Below are 13,666 nucleotides of genomic sequence, written 5' to 3'. Positions count from 1 at the left end.
TCGACAGGGAACGTACTCTGTTACAAACGTAACCTCGGTTCCCTGAGGTACGGAATGAGTACTGCGTTTTATGCCATGCCACAAGGCTGCGGCTTCAGTGTTGTCGCTTCAGTCATATGACCTGATTTCCTCTGGCGATTTGCCTGCTTATATAGCCATTTGCCCCGCCCATTTTGGCGTGCGGCGTCGCCACAGGCTCACGCAGCTACGCAGCGCTGTCATTGGTTTAAAAACGTTTACAGATTAAACCAATGGCAGTGCAGTTGCACTTGCGTTATTGAAAAAAGGCTTCAGTATCGAGGAAAAAAGGAGCTTTTCCCCATAGGCAGTACTCGTTCCGTATCTCAGGGAACCGAGGTTACGTTCGTAACCGAGTACGTTTTTGTTCTTTAAGAGACTTGTTAGCTGGGTTTTCCTTGAATACATCTCCAGTAACCTTGGTAACACTGAATAGAGTTTGACCATTTTGTCACTCTCGTTCTGCCCAATCTTTAATAGATTATGAAATAAGCTTGAATACAGATGTAATAAGATTTGCCTTGGATTTAAAGGCCTTGTTGGTGGTAAAAAAAAAAAGTCATTTTACATGAACATTAAGTGATAAAACGACTTATGGACTTTTGGAATAGTCATTTGTTCCTTTTCTTTGTGTATAATCTAAGAAACATGATTGAAATATGTTTTATTGAAACTGAGTTTTATCTTTTATGCTTTCCCTGTGATAGTGCCTTGAAGGCCCAGACTCATATGGAAGGCATTTTCTGCCAAATTTAAATAAATAAATGAAATGATTAAAATTAAAATTAAAACCAGATTAACGATTTCATTACAGAAAACTGTACGCAAAATATGTGACAAAATTGAGAATGAAATTAAATGATTTCATTTTCACGGTGACATACCTGTCAAATTGAAAAATAAAATGCAATTGGTGATTTCACATTTCATTTTCAATAGAGTCTCGAGGCAAGACTGCCAATATTAAAATGAAAAGCCAAACGTGAAAAAGAAACTACACATACAGTTTTAACAAAGCTCTTTATTAACGATCACGCAATAATAGTGACACAATTCAAATTTAAATGTAAATTTTACTTGTCATTTTAATTCCTCTTTTATTTCACTGTTCTCATTTTCGTTTTAATTTTCAAAGACAACCTGCATGCAAATTATATGTTAATGAGTGGGTGTGGCTCAATTACGTTGTTACGTGGAGGAGCTATAATGGCGGTTATGGCCAGTATAGCAGCAGAATTAAACCAGCTAGCAAACATTTCGGATGATAATGACTTCATTTTGCTACGAGTTGAATCTATCTTGGATAGGGGTGCTCCGATCACGATCAGCCGATCGTTAATGCGCATCTCGTCAGTAAAGCCGGTTCTCTAATCAGCGGTTAATTCCATCAGGTGCGTGATTTCACATAGAGCAGCTGTTACTACACATAGCCATTGTTAACTGAGAAGATGCACAAATCCACGTTCATTTTCAGCGTTTATTGGCGCATCTTCTCAGTTAACAATGGCTCTGTGTAGTAACAGCTGCTCTATGTGAAATCACGCACCTGATGGAATTAACCGCTGATTAGAGAACCGGCTTTACTGATGAGATGCGCATTAACGATCGGCCGATCGTGATCGGAGCACCCCTAATCTTGGATACACTTGGACATTTTGCAGCCGTCACAAACTCAGCAGACAGCAGATTTTCCGGGGAGTCTCGTGGAGGCTCAGGCCGAGGAACTGCAGTGGGTCGAGGGTTTGACGCATATTGGTCAGGCTGGTTGTTTCTTCCACGTTCTAATGCTGCAGCAGCTTCCCGCAAAAGCTCACTAACAGATTCGCCATGTCTCGATTACAATATATTCACATTTTAATGTCGTTTCACACATTGTTTCAACCACCATTCAACTCATGCACACGAGACTTCGACGACTGTCTCTAGAGCCGTTACTTGAATAAACCACACCCACTCATTAACATATAATTTGCATGCAGGTTGTCTTTGAAAATGAAAACGAAAATGAAAACCGTGACATAAAAGAGGAATTAAAATGACAAGTAAAATTTACATTTAAATTTGAATTGTGTCACTATTATTGCGTGAGCGTTAATAAAGAGCTTTGTAAAAACTGTATGTGTAGTTTCTTTTTCACGTTTGCTTTTCATTTTAATATTGGCAGTCTTGCCTCGAGACTGTATTGAAAATGAAATGTGAAATCACCAATAGAGGGTTTTCACCTACGTCACGATTTGGTCAGTTACCCGGATGCACGGCCATATTGGAGGTACTCGGATGTAAACAACGGCATGGATTGCACTGTTTATGTACTACTGAACACATTGTTACACTAATTTCTGATGTCTAAACCACGGGAACAACACATGGAAGCTGCAAAATCATATAGAGAAGGACTTAAAGCAGGAAAGAGCTCAACATTTTGACAAACTTAAGGTAATATGTGGTAAAGATCTGAACGAGCTAGCTTCTCTAACTAGTCCTTACTTTTATTTCATATCCCGACATTGACTAACTTACGTTCAGATTGTCAGTCCAAAAAAAAGCACATGAAATCCGTTTCAAGCTATACATCCATATGTGGTTTAATATCCTATTCAAATCACATATCAGGAAATCCACCAGTCTGAACGCTCTTTCGCGTGGTTTATGTGACTTTCTCACGCCACGTAAAATGTAAACATCAGACGTTGTTATAGGGAACATGCTGAAAGTCGCTGCCGAAACAAGGCTGTGTTGTTGCAAAGTGCCGGACGAGCAGAAAATTATTATTTTTGAAAAGTATTTTGAAACCGGCGCGGAAAAAGAGTTGTGCAAACAGTAACTTACCAGCCTCCTACAGTTCTGCAGCTCGAGACGCAGTAACTTAGTCCAGCGCGGCCAGAGCCGCCTTAACCACTGTCCGTGTGTTGAAAAAAAAACTTAGATTAAACACACTCGCAACAGACACACCCCAAAGCGGAGACGTTACAGCGATACCATGCGCACTGAGCGGACTTTTGCCGCTGTAGTGGACAGGACACGCACTGAAAGGTGTGTTCAGACCGGACGCGAATAGCGCGTCAGACGCGAGTGATTTCAATGTTAAGTCAATGCAAAGACGCGTCAAATTTAAATAAGAAAACATTTATATTGCAAATGCAATACCCCTCCATCAACGCAACATCATTGCCGTGTTGTCAAAGAGCTGCGTGGACACACAAATCGGACCTGAACAGTTGCAATACAGCGTGGACATCATTTTAGATAATATTCCAAACGGATACAAAGATAATCGGATTGACAGTGTGTATGTACCCATAGTTAACTATTTTACGTCAAAAATGTAGCCATAGATAATGCTTCATTTACACATGTGGCTGATGCTGTGCCTCTCTCTACCTCAAACGCCATCTTTCATCAGTTTTTTGCACTCTTCTCTTTAACTTTCGGCAGTCTATAGAACTAGAAATGTTTTTTCTCGGTGCGACCAATGAGTACAGACCAAAACTTGACCATTTTTCAGAAGCAATAATCAGCCAAATTTGCGAGTCCATTCAGTTCAATGGCACTGTTTACGTTCAGTGCCTCCAAAATGGCCGACTTCCGGGTTGATGACGCGTCGTGAAAACCCTCTATTGCATTTTATTTTTCAATTTGACAGGTATGTCACCGTGAAAATTAAATCATTTAATTTCATTCTCAATTTTGTCACATATTTTGCGTACAGTTTTCTGTAATGAAATAGTTAATCTGGTTTTAATTTTAATCATTTCATTTATTTATTTAAATTTGGCAGAAAATGCCTTCCATAGACTCAAAGCTCCTGGAGCCTACATAAGATGTATCACAGAGTCTGAGAGCTCTTGACTCCACCCAATGAGATAACAAGCCTGTAACATTTTCCTGATCATTTAATGCTTAAATGAGTCATATAATTATACATGCAAGGCAGCCGGCTATTATACTTTGATCTTCTGAATCATATATTTTAGGGCACACACTGCATTTTTAAGAGAATGAAAAAAAGAAAGACATTTTACTTGAAATTTAGCTGTATATTCAAATGCTTCATTGCCTAGTTCTCTTTGGAGCCTCTTAAAAGTGTAAGACTTCACAGTTTCACACGTTATAGCTCAGGATAGTCGATATTAAAGGCTTGGTGCATATTCAAATTGTCATTAGTCACATGACATGGCATACTTAAGGGAATAATTTATCCAAAAATTGAAATTTTCTGAAAATGTACTCCCCTTCAGGCCATCCAAGATGTAGATGAGATTGCTTCTTTATCAGATCAATTTGGAGAAATTTAGCATTGCATCACTTGCATTCACTCTGCAGTGAATGGGTGCCGTCAGAATGATAGTCCAAACAGCTGTTAAAAACATCACAGTAATCCACATGGCTCCAGTCCATCAATTAATGACTTGTGAGGTGAAAAGCTAAATGTTTATAAGAAATAAATCCATAATTTATCATTATTGTTATGTTAAGGCTAGGGATGTAGAAACTTATCTACATTTTGAATGGCCTGAAGGTAAGTCCATTTTCAGCAACTTTTCATTTTCGGGTGAACTGTTTCTTTAAAGGGGTTCTGTGACAGTTGAACAACTGCCATAGAGATGAATGTGAATGCTAATGGATATTTTTCTTCAGGCATTATTGATGTCTTTGGTTATAGCATGTTGTTTTGAAAATCTGAAACTGATGAGACAAAGAGAGTCCCACAAATCCTTGTTGTTTTGCACAGAAATTCCCATGGAGGAATGTTCATCGAGCGGTGACAGAAGTTAGTGACTGTTTCATCTGTCTGTTTTGTCATTACCAGTTCAGTTCACACTGTGCCTGCAATAATTAATTTATCTGTTTGTTGAGTGCATGGTCAGATGTATATGGCGTTCGAGATGTCTTGTTCATTTAAACCCACTACCAGCAAATTTGTCTTATTCTCTGCTGCTGTTTGGTCAAAGTAGAGCATTTCTAGCTCACTGGACACAGGAATCTGTATATAACCAATATAAAGAGAAATGTTTTTTTGCTTATAATGAGCCTGTTGACCAAGTGGTTTCTCAAACTTACACATACACAGCACAAATCACATCCCACCACACACAGGTTACAGAATAAACCGATTCCCACACAGCTTTGGCCAAAGGCCAGCACTGTTAGGTACGTCATAAGCCAGTCAGGTGTGCGACAATTGGCCACATGCAGACTCTGCATGCATCACTCTTCCTCAACAGTCTGGCTGTGTGTGTGCAGCCTGACCGGCCTACGCGAACACCTGGTGACCAAGGAGAAAGCTGTTTAACCCCTCTGCTCCACTCGGGATGCCATGAAATCCATCATGTTTCAGAGGTACGGCGCAATCTACAAGCCAGGGCATTACTTGCATCCCCAGAGGGCATGTGCAGTTTGTGTGTGTGTTTTGTTTTTTTATAGAGTTGTGTATTTCAAGACAAAGCTGAGGCAGTAAAGAAGACAAATTCGATTGAGTTGCACCAGCTGGAAAATTAACTTGAGACATGCACACTTTGTTGTTAGCTAGGTTCGTTACATTAATTAATAGGATGAGGGCTGGTGCCTTTTTTATTGTAAACAAACTGAAGACTTGTTATTTACTAAAAACATATTGCTTAAAAGGGATGTCATTTTCAAAATGTCCTGTCCCAGTCTGACAGGCTGTTCATAGGTTGAGGAATGTAGCTGTGTAAATTGTAGTTCTGTGTTGTTTTTAACATTGTTTACAAAAATTTACAGTTTACAAAATTCAGAAACACATTTAATATGCCTTGTTATCATTATAAGTTTTTAAGTTAAATGAGCAAGAACAGTAGATGAGTTAATAAATGTATTCAGTTAAAATAAATATTTTAATTATAAGCTGATGATATTCAGTCATTTTAAATCCATTCAAATAAAGGAAACAATTCTAAAATTGATTAATCTATTAATGTCTTTCATGACAAGGACGATAACATTTTAATAATAATTGTTCTAATTTTATGAGAATAGGGAAGTCCACAACACAACTAGAATGATAACGATAAAGAGGCACATTATTTTTGGAATTGCTTTTTCAGCTAATGATCAATAAAAACATTGACAACCAGTCAAAATCCACCCAACTGTAAAAAGCTTGTACATTTTAAACTGTAGATTACATAACTGCAGCACTTTTATTATAATCCCACAACATTATCTTTTGTTTGTGAACATTGATATGGTTATCCTTCTTGGTGTGAATGGGCCTTTATAGGTAATTTATATAGGTATTGTTACAATACCCAATACATTATTTTTTTATATACTATACATAATTTATTTATTTGTTTATTTTACAGTGTAGTGTACAGAAATTGCACAAATCACCTGAAAAGCTTTAGTGTGTCAGCTGTAAATTTGAGAGTTTTGCTCCAGGGCCACTGAAAAGTGAGTTTTTTAGCAATAGTGAAGTAAGGTTACAGTACCATTCTACTACTTCCGCGCCCTTGAGCATGTTATTTAGCCTTAAGATACTCCAGGGGCATTTCCTGACCATTGCTGAATGATTCATATAGGTACAGGAATCATGACTAAATCTTTGTCATCACTCAAGAAAATTACTTCAAGATAACGATGGGCCTTGTTTCCAGGAGACTAGAGAACAGTGTTTCTGTGAAGCAGACGAGACGTCAGTGGCACTCGCTGACAGTGAGAGATGGCGTGGCTTTTCCTCACCTTTTACTGAAGAACAGTGATGGATGATGGAACTACCTCCCAGCCTGCAAACAAAGCCGTACACTTTGTCTTCAGGAAGGCCAGTTGCAATGGCATTACATTACATAGCAGGTTAGCCTGGATAAGCTGAGTTTATTTTAGCCTATACTTGGCAGAGCTTATAGGGATATTCATCACTAGCAGCTTTGATTGTCATTTGATGGTAATGGATGATAAATACGCATGTTAATAAGGAAGTTTAACCACACTTGGATGCCTGAAGCTCATTCCAGAGCAACTCATTCAATTTATGTACATATAATATATTCATGTACTTTGTGGCAAATTTAACTTTTGCTATAAAACACTATGATCATTACATAAGTGTTGTGTGGTAATGGGTATCTGGCCTTGGACACATTTCTCTATTGCTGTGACTGCCCCCCCCAACCCCCCCCCCCCCCCCCCCCTATGGTTGTGATGAGATGTTCAGTCTCATAGTGAGAGACCCTTGTTAAAGTAACTGTGTTACAGCTGGTGATAGAGTGCTCCCTAGTGGTAACAAATGGAGAAATCTACTGCAAGGCTACTCTCAGGTTTAGCAGGAGAGCCAGATTAGGTACCACTAAAGACACTAACTGGGTTTCATGGGAAAACATTCGATTTTTTTTCTTCTTTACATATTAGTATTTTTGGAAAATACTGAATATCACAGGCAGCATTTGTTAATGTTGTTAATGTAGTGTTTTTTTATATATGTATTTTTGTATTTCTAATTATTATGTATTATTTGAATAATTAATTTTATTATAAATTGTAATTTGTTTCCAAGTTTATTTATTTATTTATTTATTAATGCATCACTGTCTGGTATAACTAATCTATATATATATATATATATATATAAAAGTAATTAATATTTAGACTTTTTATAATGATTTGTGTGAGGATCTTATGTAGGCTTTTTTTAGTGGCAGCTGTTTTTCTCTTGCAATTTCAATATAGGCACATACTTTTAACAGACGGAGAGCACAGTTCTACTTTAAAATTAAAATTGGTCTCATCAAATTACTGTAATCTCTTGCTCTTTGCCAATACTTAAAAGAATCGTTCTTATGCCCTCATGTTGTTCTTTCATCTAAGGAAGACAAAAAGAGAAACTGCAAAATATATGTTTGACAGAATTCACAAAATACACAGTTACTAAAATATACTGTAGCCTTTCTGACAGGTAAAAACCAAAAAACCAAAATTGTATTCACAAAATGTTTTGAATGGCTGTCAATATAGCCTTTTTCCTCATTTATGGTGTAGTTATGGCGTCTTACAACAGGGCCAGGACCAGACCTGAGCTTGTAATAATCTGTTGGTCTGCTGCCATCTAGTGATCTAAGCAGAATTTTTAGTGATAGTGATGTAGGAGAGGAACCTGTGTTTAAACTCTAAAACTTACATTCATTGCACTGTCGATAGTGTTTTTCGGTATTACCACTCAGATCTTTTGGCTACTAACATCATGGATTATTCAGTTCTCATTATGTGCTTAAAGTTCTTAATATTGATGTACACATCCAATATTAGAAAAAAAAATACTGACTAAATTGTCAGTATTGCTTGGTCACAGTATTAGGGGGTTGAGTTTAACAGGGCATTGCTGTGTAGTTGCTAAGGTTTTCTGATTGTAATTAAGTGCATTTCAATCCAGTTTCCTTCAAAATAATATTGTTTTAATGGCTTTAGAGAGCCACCAAGGGGTGTGATTGCTTAGATAAAAAATAACACACAATAAATTGGAGAATTATTGGAGAATAAGTCTGTAGCACAAACAATGTGGCATGCATTGAATGCCAAAGTGTCATTGTATAATAAGACATTAGGTCCAGTACACATGAAAGACGTGTTAAATTGGCTGAAAGTAGAAATATAATGTCTGTGGCATCTTGTCATTTGCGAGACTATGTTCTTGATGTGCGTCAGCCCTGTCTGTCTGATTAAGGGCAGAGAGTCGGGACATAAAAGCTTTTTAGAAATAGCACTGAGTTAATATAAGTATGATTGAAGCAGATCAGGAGAATTCTACGAAACATGCGTGCAGGATTTTGCACACTTAAACACTCACACATTTACTCTGGATGGTCTTCATTAATAGATGATTGAGTTTACTAATCTCGCCAATGATTTCAGCACCTACCTGCTTCTTGTTCACCCACCTCCTGCTCTCTCTCTCTCTCTCTTTTTCCCTCCTCTTCCTTTCTGCTCATCCTCCAGTCCTCACTCAACCCCTTCACTCGCAGTTTTACTCACAGTACTGAAAACTGGTCAAACTGACCCAGGAAGGCTTGCTCAGCTGTAGTTGGTCCTGTTCATCTTTGATTATAACTCAACAATGAGTTTGCCAGCAAACTCAGAACTTTGTTCTCTAGAGAAGATCGCCCGTTACCGTAGCGCTTGCATCAATGGCTCACCGTATGCCATCAACAAACCTATTGACATCAAACCCCGGAGAAAATGGTAAAGCTTGATGTGTGTCAAAATAGTCTGCTGCTACGTTTAAAATTTGAGACTGGATTATAATTCAGGGACATTAGCATGTGAGATATGATTTGTTGTCCTCGTTAAATGTTTCCTTGGGATATAGTGTGTAAAGAATTCTGTATGTTTTGTATTTCATAGTATATTTCCTATTAACGTAGGCTAATGACTGAATACATGTTGTTGTGACAGTTTGGATTACATATTATGTGAATGCAGAAGTTCAGTGGTTTTACTGAAGCTTTTACTAGCTTTTAATCTTCTTATGTTGCATTTACAAGAAAATGCATGGAAACATATATGATTTTGTTTAAGCCTGTGGTTAATAATAGGATGTGATATCAGCTGGTAATGAGCCCATTGATTTCCTTAAAGATCCTTTAATGCTTCTCGCCACCGATAAACCCATTTTATCTACAGCTCATTTAGATAAATGGCAATAAAGAAGTTGAATTGAGTGGCACTCGTGACCTGTGCTGTGCACATGTCAGATATTGTGGAAACTTACATAACAAATGTGTGTTAATTCATAAAAAGCTTTGTTTTAGTAGCATTACTACTAATAACTGTGAAATATGTCATTGTTTTGACATTCGCGCAGTCCAGCAAGGAGCAGGTGTGTGTCAATAACTACAGTACACATTGAGAAAAATTTGAATGTGTGTGTTTGCAAGTGAAAGAGTAAATCAGTGTGTTTTGGGCCAAAGACAAATGCTCAGCAACAGAGAATTGCTATCAGATATGTGCTTATGCTAATGCTAATAAAGCACGCACACACACACTTTTACAAACATACACACTACCAGTGAAACACAGACTTAGAATGAACAGGTAAAGGACACATAACATGCAAAGTATAAATTCAGTTTTCAGGAGAAAAAAAATCGAGGTGATTTTATATAACTGGATTTTTTTTCCCAGTATAGTAGCACAGACCCATTCAAATCGTGCTGTGTTTTGCATTCTGTTCTTCATTCAGACAGCATCAGCCACTAATATTGAGTCTGTCTCTGCATGGGTTTATTTCATCCAAGTAATTATGAGTAGGAGGTTTAGCACATTTATCAGATTTAGAACATATTCAACACTTTTAAAATATCACGTGGTTTTTTCAGATCAACTCCTGATGATTTATTTTTTTACTAATAACTGGTTGTAGATGAGTGGGAGTGTGAAATGGAGATGAATGCACGTGGAGATGAAGCAGTACATTTCCAGACACTTGCAATCTGGTATCATTGCAGCACTTGGATGGATGCATGCAGACTGCATGGATGCATTTTGGCTTGGAAGAAAAAGTTAATTAAATTCTGCAATGCTAAATATTATAAAATATAACTATTAAATGTGTGTGATTGTGTCTGTACCTGTATATAAATTCAGCAAAAAAAGTCCCCTATTCAGGATACTTTTTTTTAAAGATAATTTTGTAAAATCAAAATAAGCTTTGCAGATCTTTATTAGAAAGAGTTAAAGAGTGAACTGTTTCCTGCTGCGGAGCAATAAAATGCAATGTCCATAAAGTAGGGTGCCTAAAAAAGTGCTACGGGAGGCAGGAAGGACAGCTGATTGTCTTGCTGAATGGCAAATCACATGTAACCAAGTATCCCCCCAGAAGTGTTTGAGAACTTATAATTGCTTTAATGAAATAGTTGAGTAACACAGTAACACCTCACAGCAAGAACTCGCAAATTTGGTGAATGAGGATGGGATGCCCTGTAGTACTTAAAGCAGCTGGTGGCCACACATATAAACATTTAAAATTTTCTTCTCAGCTTACCTCAGTTGAACACCATAGATGACCTAACGGATGACACCAAGACACTCTAGTGCAAGGGTCAAAACTTTAATAAGACTTAAAAACCAGGGCGTAGGGTTCTTGAGTTTTTATTTTCTTTTAAAGCAGTAAATGGAAAGAAACGCTACCACAGAACTTTCCAGAAGAGCTGTGTATCATTTATATTTGTGCACTGTGAAATGCTTCTTTTGAGGTTATCACATTTAATATAGTTTTTAATCTAACATTTGGATATTAGTAATTTTCTTAAGTAGTAAGTTTCTACTTGATTGTTACTTGAAAATTACTAGTTATGCCATATCACAATTAGGGCTAGGTGGTATATCGAGTTTGTAAGTTATATCGATATTTTCTTTATAAAGGATTCGATATGGGGGCAATACCATTTATATCAATATATACAGTAGTTTGATACGAGTGCATCTGAAAATATTGCGGAGGACACGGACGGAGCTGTTGCAGAGAAAGTGTGTAGTCCAATTTGTTCTAAACATGTGACAAGCTTCATATTAAGGCCTTTAAAATGTCTGGTAAGACATCATTTCTAGTTTAATTTTGCAAATTAGTTTAAGCGGCTCGGCCCATCAGATGCTCTGACAGAAAGGCTGCGTGTGCCACTGATAGAGATGCTGTTCATGTTTAATGTGTTTGAGATGTGCTGTCTTCCTGAATGCTAACTTACATTTCACTGGTATATTCTCCATCTGTAAATGTTAGAAAGACTTGGATAATATTAGCATTTTTCTGTCAAAGGTACTTGAGCCTTGCGCTTTGGGATTCTCCGCTAAACTTCACAGACTTCAGTGAACGAGCGCTGCAGTGCGCATGCACTCCAAACAGACAGAGCTCAATTAAATAGGAGCACAATAATTCTGACTTAAACAAACATTTCGCTGAAATATTTGTAGTTGGACAATAAATGTGACCTGTGAAGTAAGTCTATTTTTATGATAGCACTGATTGTAAAGTGACTGTAATGGGGTAATCAAAATAGCATAACACATCTCTGTGCTTTTGTTACAATTTATTTTCATTTTTAGTTTAGTGAATTTAAATTCTGCTCTAAAACCTTATTTTTTGTTTTTATATTGTAATGTTACAATGTTAGAATGAAATGTGATTTTAACCATTTTTTGCACATAATATAAAGGCTTACATGGTTAGATTCACTTGGTTTTCAATAGCCTTTAATATCTATTGTTTTGTTGGACAACATTGGCCAGTAAGTAAAATATATACATATTAAATACAGATATATATATACAACCCGAATTCGGGAAAAGTTGGGACGTTTTTTAAATTTTAATAAAATGAAAACTAAAAGACTTTCAAATCACATGAGCCAATATTTTATTCACAATAGAACATAGATAACATAGCAAATGTTTAAACTGAGAAAGTTTACAATTTTATGCACAAAATGAGCTCATTTCAATTTTGATTTCTGCTACAGGTCTCAAAGTAGTTGGGACGGGGCATATTTACCATGGTGTAGCATCTCCTTTTCTTTTCAAAACAGTCTGAAGACGTCTGGGCATTGAGGCTATGAGTTGCTGGAGTTTTGCTGTTGGAATTTGGTCCCATTCTTGCCTTATATAGATTTCCAGCTGCTGAAGAGTTCGTGGTCGTCTTTGACGTATTTTTCATTTAATGATGCGCCAAATGTTCTCTATAGGTGAAAGATCTGGACTGCAGGCAGGCCAGGTTAGCACCCGGACTCTTCTACGACGAAGCCATGCTGTTGTTATAGCTGCAGTATGAGGTTTTGCATTGTCCTGCTGAAATAAACAAGGCCTTCCCTGAAATAGACGTTGTTTGGAGGGAAGCATATGTTGCTCTAAAACCTTTATATACCTTTCAGCATTCACAGAGCCTTCCAAAACATGCAAGCTGCCCATACCGTATGCACTTATGCACCCCCATACCATCAGAGATGCTGGCTTTTGAACTGAACGCTGATAACATGCTGGAAGGTCTCCCTCCTCTTTAGCCCGGAGGACACGGCGTCCGTGATTTCCAACAAGAATGTCAAATTTGGACTCGTCTGACCATAAAACATTATTCCACTTTAAAATAGTCCATTTTAAATGAGCCTTGGCCCACAGGACACGACAGCGCTTCTGGACCATGTTCACATATGGCTTCCTTTTTGCATGATAGAGCTTTAGTTGGCATCTGCTGATGGCACGGCGGATTGTGTTTACCGACAGTGGTTTCTGAAAGTATTCCTGGGCCCATTTAGTAATGTCATTGACACAATCATGCCGATGAGTGATGCAGTTTCGTCTGAGAGCCCGAAGACCACGGGCATCCAATAAAGGTCTCCGGCCTTGTCCCTTACGCACAGAGATTTCTCCAGTTTCTCTGAATCTTTTGATGATGTTATGCACTGTATGATCACTGTATAATCTCACAGATGATGAGATTTGCAAAGCCTTTGCAATTTGACGTTGAGGAACATTGTTTTTAAAGTTTTCCACAATTTTTTTACGCAGTCTTTCACAGATTGGAGAGCCTCTGCCCATCTTTACTTCTGAGAGACTCTGCTTCTCTAAGACAAAGCTTTTATAGCTAATCATGTTACAGACCTGATATCAATTAACTTAATTAATCACTAGATGTTCTCCCAGCTGAATC

At 37.5% G+C, this 13,666-nt stretch overlaps 1 protein-coding gene across 4 annotated transcripts in view; it reads left to right on the top strand.

Annotated features, from left to right (window-relative positions):
- Positions 1-13,666, top strand: part of pde4d (phosphodiesterase 4D, cAMP-specific) — a 124,978-nt gene that overhangs the window by 82,562 nt on the left and 28,750 nt on the right. Inside the window, exon 1 of one of the 4 annotated variants that reach the window (XM_059523050.1) lies at positions 5,260-5,358. The exons of the other annotated variants lie outside the window; for them this stretch is intronic. Coding sequence (XP_059379033.1) covers positions 5,336-5,358 — 23 coding nt within the window. The 5' untranslated portion in view covers positions 5,260-5,335. Of the gene's footprint in view, positions 1-5,259; positions 5,359-13,666 lie in introns of those variants that run through there. 4 annotated transcript variants of the gene reach the window in all.

Source organism: Carassius carassius, chromosome 34 (genome assembly GCF_963082965.1).
Source record: "Carassius carassius chromosome 34, fCarCar2.1, whole genome shotgun sequence".
Classification (NCBI taxonomy): Eukaryota; Metazoa; Chordata; class Actinopteri; order Cypriniformes; family Cyprinidae; genus Carassius; species Carassius carassius.
Note: the sequence above shows the minus strand (reverse complement) of the source record. Positions and strands in the feature narration are given on the sequence as shown.